Source organism: Ammospiza nelsoni, chromosome 1 (genome assembly GCF_027579445.1).
Source record: "Ammospiza nelsoni isolate bAmmNel1 chromosome 1, bAmmNel1.pri, whole genome shotgun sequence".
Classification (NCBI taxonomy): Eukaryota; Metazoa; Chordata; class Aves; order Passeriformes; family Passerellidae; genus Ammospiza; species Ammospiza nelsoni.
The window spans coordinates 81,773,475-81,788,546 of record NC_080633.1 but is presented as its reverse complement, the minus strand read 5'-3'; the positions used below and the strand labels follow the sequence as shown (position 1 = coordinate 81,788,546).

At 41.7% G+C, this 15,072-nt stretch overlaps 1 protein-coding gene across 1 annotated transcript in view; it reads right to left on the bottom strand.

Moving 5' to 3' along the window:
* Nucleotides 1–11,448: 11,448 nt before the first annotated feature.
* The window catches only part of DAP (death associated protein), a 52,710-nt gene continuing 49,086 nt past the window's right edge, over nucleotides 11,449–15,072 (bottom strand). The window contains exon 4 of the mRNA XM_059471057.1: nucleotides 11,449–14,237. Within this exon, the coding sequence (XP_059327040.1) occupies nucleotides 14,118–14,237 (120 nt within the window). The 3' untranslated portion in view covers nucleotides 11,449–14,117. The remainder of the gene's footprint in view (nucleotides 14,238–15,072) is intronic.

The window sequence follows — 15,072 nt, the reverse complement described above, 5'->3', positions numbered from 1 at the left end:
ACACAAATCAATAAGTAAATGGGGAATTTAAGTTAAACCCCACTAAAAGTTCTGTTCCAAACCAAAGTGAAGTAATATTTAAAAAGAATATACAAACATAGTTGTACTGAGAGCAGACATGCTGTATCATCAGCTTGGCTGCTTTCACAGGGAAGGCTAGTGGAAGAGTAGTCATGCAGCATTTACTCATGTTCTGCTCAAGGGAAATGTGGTCTTTTACTGCCTGGTATCATTTTCAAAAAGCTGCAGTTACAGCCTCCTGAAGTGCATTCATATGAGTGAAATAGAATATTTGTTTGGTGAGCAACAGAACTGAACAGACCAGCCTTATTAAAATTATTTTCCTTTGTTTCGGTCTCAAAAATTTGTTTGGCAAACAGAAATTCCACTAACATGATCATAAAAATGCACTTTGTGGGTATTTTACACAATCAGTTTCTCAGCTCTAGCTTTTGAAAAATGTGGGGTTTATTCTTCGCATGATTGACTGCATTATCCTTTTTTTATGTTCATGGGCATGATGAGCAGTGTTTGCCTGTGGTTTCCCAGGTCTTCTGCAAGAGCCTTTTTAGGCTTCTGAAGGGTTTCCAGCCCTCATGAGAATCTGCATGACTGACTAGGATACCGTGCTCGGAGAAAGCCAAGGTAGAAGTGCTGTATGTCAGCTGTCCAGAGAAGAGATAGCCAGGCAACATGGCAAGGTCTGGTCTGTTGCCTTTAAAGACAACACAAAAAAAACCCAATTGAGCCATTTTAAGCTGAACTAATGTGCACAAACTCTCTTGGGTTGGTTTTAATCAGGTTTGTATTCACTTGACTTAACCAATCAGAAGCAGTTTGTGGTTACAGAGATATAAATCATTCATCCTGAAAGTGGTTTCCGTGCAGAGAGCTGTGGCCCCTTAAGTGTGTTGTTTCCAGCAAAGAGAGCTGCCTTGCCACATCCTTGACTTGGGGGAAGGCTCTCACCTGGGCTCTCTGCTTGTCCTTGCTGGTTTCTTGCAGCTTCCATTTCTCCAAGCGGGTACTTGTTGCCCTTTTACTCGTTGATGATGAGCTCTCTCACACACAGCAGCCAATGGCATCTCCTGGAGCCACTCAGTGCCTCTTGCTCACCTTCAGCTAATTACCAGTGTCACTTTCATTAACATGGCTCACAGCTGCCAGGGATCCTTCCCTTCACACCATCCCCAGCAGCACGCTGCAGCTTTGCTCTGTCATTTGGATTTGGGAAAATCCAAACCCCCACATGCAGCACTGGGTAAGAGCCGCATTGTCACCATCCTCCACAGAGAACTGCTCTCTTCCCATCAAGTAAAACACTGGCTTAATCTTTAATTCAACACTGTCTTTTGAGGATCACAGCCCCTGCTCAGGAACAAAGTGAGCCTGACAACAGTCAGAGTCAGAAGATGAAATATTAATCCATGCTTTCGTGACATTCAGGCTGGATTACAGTAATTCCCTGTCTGCAGGTCTCCCAGGGCCAGCTCCTACAAAACACAGTTTGTACAGGAGCCAGCCATGGGATTTAACCCCTGCAGACAATCAGCCCACCTCCCAGACTGCATACCTGGGGCTTGGCTGGAGACCTCCCGTCCTTCTTTATCTCCAGGTATGTTCTTCAATTGCCACATGCAGACCACATTCACAACTGTAGCTATTTTTAGTCACTAAAAAAAACCCCCAGCTTTGGGATGTGTCAAATAAAAAAAAAAAAGGCATAAAAACAATAAATATGATATGAATATTCTACCAATATGATAGACTATCACTCTGGCCCTTTGTCTCCTAAGCCCATCATCCCAGGGCACAGAGCATATGTTACATGGGTCACTCTTCTTTTAGGGCATTGAATGGCATTTCCTTGGGGCAAGAATTAGTTAAATCGGAAAAGCAACAAAATGAGGCCATAGTGAAGAGCTGAGTGTTGCACACCAGTCAGCTCAAATATGACCAAAGTCAAGAGAATGCAAGGTTGTATGAGAGAAAGAAATCCACCACCACAGAGGGATATAACTGAACAAAACTCTGAGGGAAGGAAACAGGTTAAAGCCAAGCTCTCCATCTGGTATTTCCATAAGCATCAAAGATGCAGCTGTTCCTGTGCTGGCATGTGTTGGATCAAGTGCAGGGCTTGTTCCAGTCAGACTTGTTCATTTCCTGTGTGCCTCAGTCTACCCCTCAATTAAAGAGAAATATTTTCCTCAATACCAAGTAAATCCATAAAGTCAGCTCTTGGTTATCAGGTAGTGAGGGAAAAAGGATGGATGGGAAAATCCACAGAAACAAAACCATGTAACGAAAACTATGTCAGTCAAGCAAAGCGAGAACATGATGTCTTAGCTTTGGAAAACCACGCAAAACTCTTCAGAGGTGGCAGCTGGGACAGCAGAGGCCTGTGGAGCCTGTGACAATCCCCGTGGCAGTGTTCAGATGTCAGGTGCTGGTGAGGCTGGACACATCCAGGACACATCCAGCACACAGATCATCTTTGCTCATGGCTGCAGAGTGGCTGAGCCCACACAGCTTCTGGAGACAAAGAAGGGCAAGAGTGCTCATGCATTCCCTACAGTACAGATAGATAACATTAACGGTGCCCTCCCTCAAACACATGTGAAAAGTATCCTTCCCTCTGAGGAACGGGAAGCTTACCGTGCCCTTGGCCTGTTTTTTCCACCAAGTGATTTCCTTAGGTAAATGAGTATTGGCTGTATAGGAAAGCTTGGCCTAAAACACAAGATTAAGAAAGTTTTGCATCATATATACCACCGTTATGCCTTACTCTGCTGAAGAATTCCAGCTTTTGAAGATTCCAGTGGGCCATTTAAGAGATTTATGAAGTTATGAAAGCAAAAGTCAGGTCTGTGCAGTTTAAATGCCATAAAATCCCTGTGTTGCCATTTCCCATTAGCTGGGTTCTTCTGAAAGCCTTGTGCCAGCAGAGAAGGCACATCTGAGAATGACACTTGGGGGGAATTTAAATGAACCCAGGGCAGGGAAAAAAAGGAGGGAGAGGTGGCAGCAGCAGACCAGCAACAGCAGCAATAAGTCTGACAAAGCCAAGATCTAATTTAACAGTAATCATCCCTCACATAGTTATTTAAAAATCACATTAAAGTTTGGACATGAATCTTCCTACAGAATTGTGGGTTTACACTCACCCAAAACAGCCTTTGGACTCCTAGACACAAGGAAAAGTGAAGAAATCCTCGTGGCCTGAAGATCTCTCCCTCAAGCCAGAGAAGGCAACACTGCTCACATTTTCAGGGTAGTGTCAATAAAACCATTGTGGTGGGAAGGAGCTGAATTGGGAATTCTTGAGTACCATGCTACACCCACAGCTCTGCAGGAAGGTCTGCACTGCAGAAAGGTCTACACCTGTGAAATATTTTGAGAGCACTCATACCTTTCCTAGGATTCCTTGCAAAGTGTTTTGCTAATTTCAATTTTATCCACATCTTTCCTTTGAGAAAATATCTACTGAGTTGGGCGGTGAATGCTGGGATGCTGGCAGGGCATGTAGCTATTTAAGGGCTTTTCCACATCTGTTTTCACAGGCAAACCCTATTAAATTGTAACAATAAACCACATGGATTTTACTGGTAAGCAATCAATTTCCATGAAAGATAACAAAAGCTTTCACTGAAATGGACTAGAAATCCAAATCCCTTAAAATCTGAGTCTGTATTATAAGCACCACGCTGCAGGCACTGCAGTAAACACTGCTCAGGGTGTGGTTTTCTTAGGTTAAGCATCACCAGCAGATGCAGTCACAGGTGGCGGGGTAACCCCACACACTTTCTGCCTGCTGCAAACTCCAGACACATCCAGTGGTCCAGAACAAAACACTCTTTTTGCCCTCTCTTCCAGCACAAGAAGCTCTCACAGCCTCTCCTGGGGGCTGGATGCCTCTGCTCACCAGAAATGCACTCTCTGAGGTGCCTGGTCCCCAAAGATCATGCAAAGCCCTGTCCTGAGAGGTGGCCCTGGCAGTGGCTCTCCAAACTCCCATGTCAATAACACTTGGGGATAAACCTCAAAGAGCCTCCCCAAGGAAGGGTACAGAGACCACACTCTGGTCTTCCATGCCAGCCTCTGGCTAAGACCAAAGGCTGTCCACTGCATTGTCCAGAGAACTGACTGGGACAGAACAACACCAGAAGACTCACCTCTAATAAAAAAGAATCTTGAGAACACTTAAAAATGCTTTCAAATGCTTTCTAATACTGCACAACACCTTTTAGGCTTTGTTGATGCTCCAAGGCATCGACATTTCCAAGATGCATTTGTAAAAAAGGCTCTAGCATTTTCCTCTCAAAATATCAAAGCTAAAACAGCTCAGTTGCTGTAGCCTCACACCATTGATTTTCATTAATTATTGTATTTGCCTTGCCCGCAGACGAAGGGAGGAATTATAAATCTGACTCCATATTCTCAGAAGGCTAATTTATAATATTAAGATACTGTATAATATTAAAGAATGCTATACTAAACTATACTAAAGAATACAGAAAGGATACTTATGGAATGCTAAAAAGATAATAGTGAAAACTCATGACTCTCTCCAGAGTCTCAACACAGTTTGGCACTAATGAGCGAAAACAACTCGCACCAGAAACCAATGAAACAATCACCTGTTGGATAAACAATCTTCAAACACATCCCACATGAACAAAACAGAGGAGAAGCAAATCAGATAATTATTAGTTTCCTTTTTCTCTGAGGCTTCTCAGCTTCCCAAGAGAAAAATCCTGGGTGAAGGAATTTTTCAGAAAATGTGAATGTGACAATTGTCATCTTCCCCAAATTCTGTTCATCAGCGAAACCATCCCTCAGTGAACCTACAGAAAAGGCCCACCTGGTGCTCAGCATGCACTGGCAGGTTTAGGGAGTGAAGATACAAGTTCAGCTTGAGTTCTCTCCACTGGATGCTCTCCCAGCTGCTGCTTTTAAGTCACCTCCCCACACCTGAGTAAGGTCCCACCTTTAAGCAGTGTAGCACCCCACAAAACAGAACCACGGCTACATCAAAGTTAATCTGTGGCTTGGCAAGGCACAGGCAGGAGCTGGGCCATGACGTGTGGTGACAGGTTGTCCTTGAGAGTGCAGCACTGGGGAGCAGAGGCCAGCAGATGACACAGGCTGTTAGACACCGCTGCCTCTCGGTGACTCCAGGCACACAGGGATTGAAGATTTCACTTTAAGAAGCATTTCTGTTAAGTTTGCAGAATAAAAACAAATTCACCTCTCCTTTTACACTTGAAGAGCTGCACAGCTGATGAAAGGCAAAAAGGCTTCAGCTCTATGGTTATTAATGCCAGCAAATAAGGCTGAAAAAATATACAGGGCTCATATTCATTCCTTGTGGCTTTTATTACCTATTAGAACTATAATGCTATCAAAGTGCTGTTCTCCATTTACATGGGCCCTAGCATTTCACCTTGAGCACAAATGCTAAGCTATCAAAATGGAGTGCTCAAAATGAATATGAAGGTGCCATCTTTACTCAGCCACCTTTCAGAATACTAGTACTGGGTCACTAATACTATTTAGAATTGTTTCTCAGGGTAGTTGGTACAGCTCTTCCTCAAGTGCTGTGCTTTAATCTTTTCACTCTATAATCTCAGCCATAGAAATATTTGTATTTTTGGAACATAAAGCACAATAAATCAAGAGTGAAGTTCTCGTTTGATTCTGACTATTGAAAGCATTTCAATAGCACCTGCAGGCTGAGCTGACATCTTGCCAGTTGTTTTGCAATCTCGTTTGATTATAGGCAAAGCAACAAGTAAAAGAGATATTGCAGAGCAGTAACCCTGGGAGTGCCTTTGTAAATAAACAAAGGATATAATTTTAAAAATATACATTTATATATAATGTTTATATCATTCCTCAAAAAGGGGACGTTGTTGCGTTTATGCTTGTTTCTGATGAAACAGACTGTACACTTGTTTACTAGTAAATGAAAAATTAGGATCTTTCCCCCTTAGTTATTAAAACCAGGTATACCGAATTATACAACATATATATGTTTAGAAGTACATGTACACCTGTATATTAAAACAGTGATTCCCGTCTCCTTCTATCTCATAAGCTAATTTACTCTGAAGCATTTTGTTCAACTGTTTAAAAAATAACTCATATTCTCACTCATGTAATCTTTTCTTCTAAACTTGCTGTTCCAGCAAGGAGCACTGCACAGACCTGTGCTCCTTTTTCCAAGGAGCTCTGTTGAATTTCAGTCCCCTGTTTTTGTAATCATGGGGCCTACACAACTATAGGGTCATATTTTGCATGACAAATTTCATTTCATGCCCTGAAGCCAGAGCTTCAGAGCACATTTGTGAGCCAGGAAAAAGCCCAGAAATCAATGTTGAAGAAGTGGCTTAGCAGTGACCAAGCTGCAGAACTGAAGATGGGACACAGCCCTGTAACGCCAGCATTCCTCTGCAGACCTCCACAAACACAACTCACATAAAGGAAAGGATCTGCCCATAAATCTTCTCCACCACCTTTCAGGTTGATAGACCTTACAACATTTGTTGTAAGAGGGATGTTTGGAGGTCTCTAGGTCATGTAAAATACCTAGTTTGACTCTCCAGTCCTGCAAAATAAATCTGAACTTGCCTTAATTCCTTGGAGAGTAGAACTGGAGTTAACAGGACTATAAACACAAAGTAGAAATCCTCTAAAAGACCACTGGCCTGCATGGGATGGGAAAATGCCTTGAATGAACTTACACTTGTAGGAATCCTAAATCTCCCAGGGGAGATCTGCTTAGATGACATTGGTAACATTTTCCATACTTTTTAATGTTTAGATTCTGCCTTTTAAGACTCTTTTTTATCCTGCACCCACTAACAAAGTCATTGCTATTGTGAAGGACCAGCCATCAGAGAGTGACACACACAGCACACCACGACAGCCAGGAACAAAACCAGGTGCACAAACAAACTAAACAAATGCATCTAGGGGAGAGGGATATCATGGGTCATGATAAATAGTTGGATCAAGCTCAGTGCTTTCTTTAAGTATTTACTTAGCCACCACTGGCTGGTGGTGAGCCAGCCATCAGCATGCAAGGCACAGTTCTCACACTGTGAAATTTTCACTGTGGATGTTGTAGGAGCTCTTTGGGGCCATGAAAAACAAAGTCTTAACCAAGGATCTTAACCAAGATCCTCGTAACAAGCTCAGTTGACAGGCTTATTTAAGGCTTCAGCCTTTCATTCCAAACCCCTCCAGCTGTCACAACTGTCACATCAGCAGCAGGCTAATGTTTATTATGTTCTGGGTAATACATCAGGCCCTAAAAGGAGAATTCTTGCATTTGCTATTCATTATCTCTTGTCCAGAGGGAAGGAATAAGGGAAGGAATAAGGTAAGGAATTAGCTTCTGATGTGAGTCTTTTTTATTAGCGACTCAGATGTAACACTAGCTACCTGCAAAAAGGATGTTAAAGGTGTTCACCCAAACTGCATGTTCCAAAGAATCTGATCTCCCATTGCTTAATACCTCTGGGATGAATGAAATCTTACATCCTATTTTTTAAAACAGGCTGTTCTCTCATTGTAGGGACACACACACACACACATACATGAATATTAATTAGATCTCAGTTCAACTAAAGTATATCTTAATTCTACATCCTTTATTCACATACATGCTGCCTTTTGCAGTGAAGAGAGATAATATACATTTCTTTATGCTTAACCTTGTAGGTTAAAATAACCAGAATTTATTGAAATGCATTTGCATTTGCAAATTTCCCTCATCCAAAAGCCTCTTCCACGCAAAAAGATTCAAGGACATGTAGATTTACAAATCAAAGAATTGTCCTCTCAGTATGTAATTAGGCATGGGGAATTGAGGTCAGCACAAGAAATGGCCAGTGTACAGTTCTGAAAGAATATGACAGTTCTGCTGCTTTTCTCTTATCATCCTCTAACAACAGCTTTACAGAGCACAACTGAATCCACTTCTGTGCTGATCCATTTACTCTTCTACTTTTAATATTTAAAGCTTTACTTCTCTGATCACAGCTCCTGTTCACTGCTGATTTAAATACACAGAAAGTAAGATGAAGTGTGCAACATTCCACTGGCATGTGCCCCAGTCTGGTGGTCTTCAAGAGACAAACCCAGATGACCTTTATGGCCTCAGAGATACCATTTGAAAAATCAGATATAGCTTAAGATGAGGTGCACATCTCATCTTTGAAATAAGGCTTAGAAATAAGGCTTTTTTTTTTTTTTTTTTAAATACCAAGTGAAGTTTTCAGTTAAACACATTAGGTTCACATGTAAGCATGAAACAAGGAAAAAGGTGATGCCTCTTTTCCTTCAGACTAAACACCGGCACACTTGGTGCAATTTTACTCTGAAAGGCATTGAAATGTGGCTTCAGTCACACCTGAAAAATGAGAAGATATTTGTCATTTCAACTGCTACCAGCATAGAGAAATAAGTGGCTAACTCTTGCTTTTCATTTTAACTCCGCTGTTCTATATTTTAAAAGGCACTTCTGGTTTAAGAGAGAAGCCAGGTGGGTTCCATTGTGACTCTGAGATTAACTCAGTTGGCCAGAGCATGGTGCTAACCCACACCAGGGCTGTGGGTCCAATCCCCCCAGGGGCCATTCACTTAATTGGACTCACTGGGCCCTTGTGAGTCCCTTCCAACTCAGAGTATTCTGTGATTTGGAAACTGATCTCATTGCTGTGCTCTCCAGTTCACTCACTCCTCTCTCTGTGTGCAACAAAGTGATGTCACTATCCATCTTAACCTGGTATCAGACACCCATTGACACCTGAGCAGCTGCCACACATGGCTTGTATGAACCCATTCCACACACCTTCCTAGCCTGCCACTTGCTCCTCTGCCAGAAAGGAGGATAAAAACCGTTATGCTGAACCAGCTTTAGTCAGGACAATGAGACTTTACTGAGGTAACACGACGTTACCTCACTGACACTGATGCGAGCTGCAGTGTCATCAGCAGCTGACCGATTTCATAATCCTTAAAATCACTGGGGATTACTGATGCTTTTCTTTTTCTAAAGCTACAAGTGACCTATAGAATGCCAGACATTTACGTTTTCTAAAAATACCTCCAATGTAAGCTGGGCAGCAGAGATTACGTTACAGGGCTTCTTTCAAGGTCACTTGCAAGATCTATGCTTGCCATGGCTTTAGTATCCTTCATTTCAGTTTTGTCATTGGCAGCATTCTGTGTTTTGCAAAACATCATCAGCAACCATGCATGCCTGTGAGCTCCAAATAGTAATAAATTCCATTCCCAGAATGGGGTATCATACTCTTTTTCTCACCTCTGATCAGCATTCTGAAGGGAAGGAAAACAGCCATTGCAATAGAAATTACTTCTTTGTTCTCAGAGTGCTTTGTCAAATACAATGCACTCCACCTCTCCTCTCAGGCCTCATATCTGAATGCTAGTGCTTCCATTTTATGATTCAAGAAATAGCATACACTAGCTGCAGTCTTTCCTCTGATGGGGGATGAAGAAAACCAATAAAAGCACATTCTTGAAGGAGACCCAAAACCACAAGGACAAGCAAAATACAAACCTTCCCCTTCTTAAGAAACTACCTTTACTAATTTTATATGATAGAATCATGCACAGCACTTACCAAAGGTTACAGCTACAATGCTGACTTATTTTACCTATCTGCTGAAGAAATCCCATGGTTTACTACTGCAGACTTGACTGAGTTTCTTCTTGAGCCTGCTAGTCACCATGATCTGCATCCCTCTGCATCCTTATATGGCAGATAACATTAGCTGTAACCAGCTATATTTAAATGTCTTTATTTTGTAAGAGGTTTGTTTGCAAAGAATTGAAATTAAAACAGAGATTTGGCTTAATTCTTTACATCATTGCAGCCTCTGACCAGCAGCACAGCCCCCTGTTGTAAAAGTAACTGCACCCATACTGACATCCCCACATTTTCTAAAATGCAATTATGTGTACTAATCCAGCATCTTAAGGCACTAGCTTAGACTTAAAATATAATTTTGAACTCATTATACCCAAATCTGAAGTGGACACAAGAAGTGCCTTATAAAGCCCACACCTCCCTCCCTCATGAAGATGGTGAGTATACAGAATAAAGTTATTCCAAAGGGATAAAAACATATGTTAGTTCATTCCCTTCATCTTTGTATGGAAAACTGCTGGGACTATTCTCATTAAACAGCCAGGAGCATACAGGGATCACAGTACTGTGGAAAACAGTATAAGACTTCTGTTTCAAGGCATTCAGTGACAAAAGGGTAGATCATGCCATTGACATAGAAGTAAGTAATTTCTAATTACTAACAACATTTGCAATACTGCTGATTACAAGGCCACGAAATTTGGAGTAACAATGGACAATGCAATCAACAGCATGCCCGACACCATGCACATGTATTTTCCCAAACTTTTAGTGAAAGAAGGTATCTTTTGAATAGTGTAGCACGAAAAGGAGGCTGAGAAGAGACCCTATGCTCATTACAACTGCCTGTAACGAGGTTGTAGCAAGGCGGGGTTGGCCTCTTCTCCAAGGTAGCAAGTGACAATGTAAGAGGAAATGGCCTCAGGGGAGATTTAGATTGGATATGAGGAAAACTTTCTTCACCAAAATGGTTTCAATCTTTAGAACAGGCTGCCCAGGGAAGTGGTTAAGTCACCACCCCAGAGATATTTAAAAGATGTATGGATGTGGCTCTTGGGGACATGGTTTAGTGGTGGACTTGGCAGCGCTGGTTAATGCTTGGACTCAATGACTTTAAGGGTTTTTCCAACCTAAACATTCTATGACCACAGAGTGAGTGCAGAGCCTGAGGATGCAATGCTGCACTAGTCCCAGGGCAGCAGCCACCACCTCTGCACTGTACCACACCATTTGCTGCATTACATGCACACCACTCATGCACTAAACACGAGATGCCCAAAGTATCAGAAAGGGCCCAGAAACACTCAGCAATTTCTCCGTATTCTTCAGCAAATCACTTGTGTTATGGCCTGCACTGTGTAAACTGCAGCTTTATGAAAAGCTTGCCACCTCTTCTGATTACAATACTTGCTTTTTCTGAAAGACTAGAACTTGCAAAGCAGTGAAAAATATTACATTTAGTTTCCTTTACCATCCTGGTTTGTTACCAGGGTTAGATTCTCCAGCTTCACAGGGGCTGAGTGAGCATCTCCAATTTCATAGTGGAAAACAGCAACTCCCATTCTAGCTGGTGGCATCTACTTTTTATTTTACATGAGACTGGACTATTCAAAACAGCTCATCCACTGTGTCATAAAACTTCATAATAAATTTCACTATCTATAAAATGTTGATTAGTCATGCAGCAATCTGTTATAAAATCCCATAAATGCCACAAAGCTGCACCCTGCTGATTTACATTGCACTTACAGAGAAAAAAGAGCCCAATATACAACTTCATGCTTTATTGTTGCATTATTGCCACATTGACAATTACAGCAAATTTCTTTTGCAGATATTTCAAGGTAACATCTGAACATCTCCTGTGCTTATATGCTATTGCAACATATTTTAAAAGTATCAATAACCATCAATAAGAAATCCAGTTCACCAGTTATGATTATTTTGGAAAAGGTAATGCTTTGGTAAGGACATCTATGTATAAACATGGATACCTCCCAACAATATATAGCTTTCATACAGAGACATTTTCTAATTATATAGGAATTTCTGTGCTCTAAAAGCCACTAAAGCTATCTTAAGAGCCATACCTCATTGTACAAACTTACATATCTATCTAAGTAATCAAAGACAAAAATCAGGTATTATCTATATATGCTGTATATATTGCATTAATAACCAGGAGCAGTAGTTTGCAATTTGAAAGCATCCATGCTCCTAACTTTTACTGTCAGAATGGAGATGTGGTGTGGCTTCAAAGCTGTTTTTACCTATTACAAGGCATGGAGCAGAGGTACCCAGCCCCACCTCACCGTGTGCCTCCACGCCAAGGTTTAGTTTCCCACAGCAGTCAGTGGAGCCAAGAGCGATCCAGCTCACCCTGAAAGACTCTTCCCTTTGGGCAATGGTGCCATGCCTAAGCTCTGCTGACCCTCCTGACTGCACCGGGCTCCAGGCACTGCTCCAGATGCAGGCACAGCAGGAGGCAGAGCTGGATCCCACCCAGCTCCCCTGAGCCAGCAGGTACCGGAGGTGACGGCGACGCTCTGCTCTGCTCCATCGCTGACACAGCCCTCGGACAGCTGCGGCGGCACCACCAACCACCTCCCGTCCCCTGCCCGCAAACATTCCTGCCAGCAAATCCTCTCCTGCACAGAGCCCAAGAGGCTCAGCCATGCTACCCTCATGAATGAGCTGCTCAGGTGTGAATCACTTGTACACTCACAAGCAGCTACAAACAAGGCCTCTGCTGCACCGACATCAGACACAGAAAGCAGATTTGAAAAGTTACGCATACTCTAATACAGAATAATTCTTACAAACAACACTCGTTCCTTAAGGCAAGTATGGTTTCCAATCAAATTGAAAATAAGGACTGCATATGTAGATTGTAGATCTTTCCTTGGGTTTAGAATAAGCATGTCCGTGCATATAATTTGTAAAACATCATTTCCATTTCAAGCCTACAAAGAGATGGAAATGTCAGGTCCCTTGCACCTACACAAAGTGAGTTGTTCCACTTGTGAAATGGGCCATATTTCCCATTATTTGGTTGCTGTTGTTTTAAATCAGCTGCTCAGGAAATAATTATTAAATCTACAGAATGTTTAAAAAATAATAATTTCTAAACTTTCCACACTGTTTTTTAACCACAAATGAACTGCTAAAGCCCCAAGTGACCTTAACATTTCAGTGATTTGCCAGGTGAATGGCTGCAACATTAGCTCCCACTTTTCTGACATCATTAGAAACTTTATAAACCTGGAGGCTTTATAAACCAAAGGCTGTATTGTATTTATAGTCAGTTAAAAACAGAAGGACACTTTAAAATAGGTAGAATGTATAAAACTTTTTTCCTGGTTTTTACAGAGGTGAGTTATGGAAGGAAAATGACAGAGCTAAGTGATTTTGAACTGAGAAATTAAATTATTTGATTATCTGGCAAAAATAAACTGATTGCTCCGTTTGGAAATAACTTTCTTTTTACTCCCTCATATCACTACTGTATTTCAGAATAAGAAGACTAGGAAAAAAAATTATGTACAAAAGAGATTGGATCATAAACATATTTACTAATGGTACCTCTTAGTTTCAAAAGGTGATCTCAAATTCTAAATTAAAAAAAGGAAACAGATTTTTCACCAACTTATTATAAGTTCAACATGGAGGGTCATTAACTCCTTTAGCTTGCTATTGGAATGTGAAATAATCACCTCAAAAATACAGCCCCCAGTGAGACCCATGAGATTACAAATGAGTTGTCTACAGCAGCAGTCTTCTTGTAATTCTGATTTCTCTCTCCTCTCCATTCCCACAGACCACCAGAAGGAAAAATCTCAGCAAGACTGTGTGAGTGCAAAGGGGTGTAAAGAAGATTCAGCTGCATCTCTGCCCACTTGAGAATGTATGGGGCCCCTGTCATCATCTCCCTGGCTGAATCCAGAGGGCACTGGGGTGGAACACTGAGGATACTGAAGGCTGCAAGGGTTCTACATAATCAAGACAACCACTGACTTCTGTCTCAACACACCCAACAAACTCCCTCCAGACAGTAAAGGTACCAGTACAAAAGGGCTGCTCTTCCTCACTGGCTTAGCATAAAAACTATATTAACTATCTGCTACTCTGAGTCCACAACTAAAAGTACCGATTTTAAGCCCATTAATCATATTATTCATACTGAAGTTTTTATCTTGGCAATAAGAAAATCTTATAAAAAAGCACCCCTGATCAGCAAATACCCAATACAGAATTTTCCATCTGGGATAACAACTGAACAATGTCTTCATTCTTATTAACCCTTGAGAATTAAAGTAAAAGAAACAGCATATTATTTTAGATGTCAATTTTACAGACTTGACAGTGTGAATACTAGAGGGTTTTTGTCTTCTCTTGCACACATTCAGTGAAGCAGGCTGGCAGAGGTCCTGGCGGGAGCTCACTTGCGCGGCTGGTGGATGTGCTGTTTGACGTGCTGAGGGTGGGGAAGCTTCTCCACAGAAGGATGTGGCTTCTGATGAGCCACCTGAGCTGCAGCTGGAGGGAAGTCCTTATCACCCTGTTTGAAGAACACAGCAGGAAAAGTTTAAGGAATCTTAAAAGTGTACTTTCCAGTTGAAATTGATGTAAATTCTAAAAACTGTGAAAATCAGATGAAAAACAGTGTTGCATGTTACTTTGGGGTTCCTCTTTACACATTCTATGTTTTTATTCTTACTAGCCAACTTTAAAATTTTTCTTATGCAAGCTTCACTTCTTCCAGTTACACACACTATCCAATAATACAGTATCTTAATGTGACCCCAGGGGAAAAAAATCAAAATACTCCTATCTTCAGAAGTGTTTGGTTTCAAAGAAGCCACTAGAAAGAATAGACTATTTTAAAAGTAAGTTAAGGCAGCATGAAAAATACCTGCACAAAAAGCCTGCTGCAGGAATCAGAGTTGTGGAATGGCCTGGGTTGGAAGCAATCTTAAAGATCATCCAGTTCCAACATCAATGCCATGGGCAGGGACACCCTCCACTAGACCAGGTTGTTCAGGACTCCATCCTGAGGGATGCAGTTAAGTCACCCCAAGGCCTTCTCTTTCCCAAACTAAACAAAGCCAGTTTCTTTAGGAAGAAAGCAGGATCTAAAACTACTTATGACTCAAATCTTAGGGATGGCTGGCTTTGAAGTTTAACATGCTCTTTTAACCAGGTCTGCTAGTGTTGGCTCTCAGGTGCTGCTGCTGGGCAGCCTCAGTCCAGGTGTAAGCCATATGTCACCTATTTACCATTGCCATTTCTAGGCTCAGTCCTGTGGGGCTTTCAAAAAGCAACAGGAAACAAATATATCAGTGCTCAGCGACAAGGGGACAATAGTGAAGGGGGACACAACTTCCCTCTTCAGA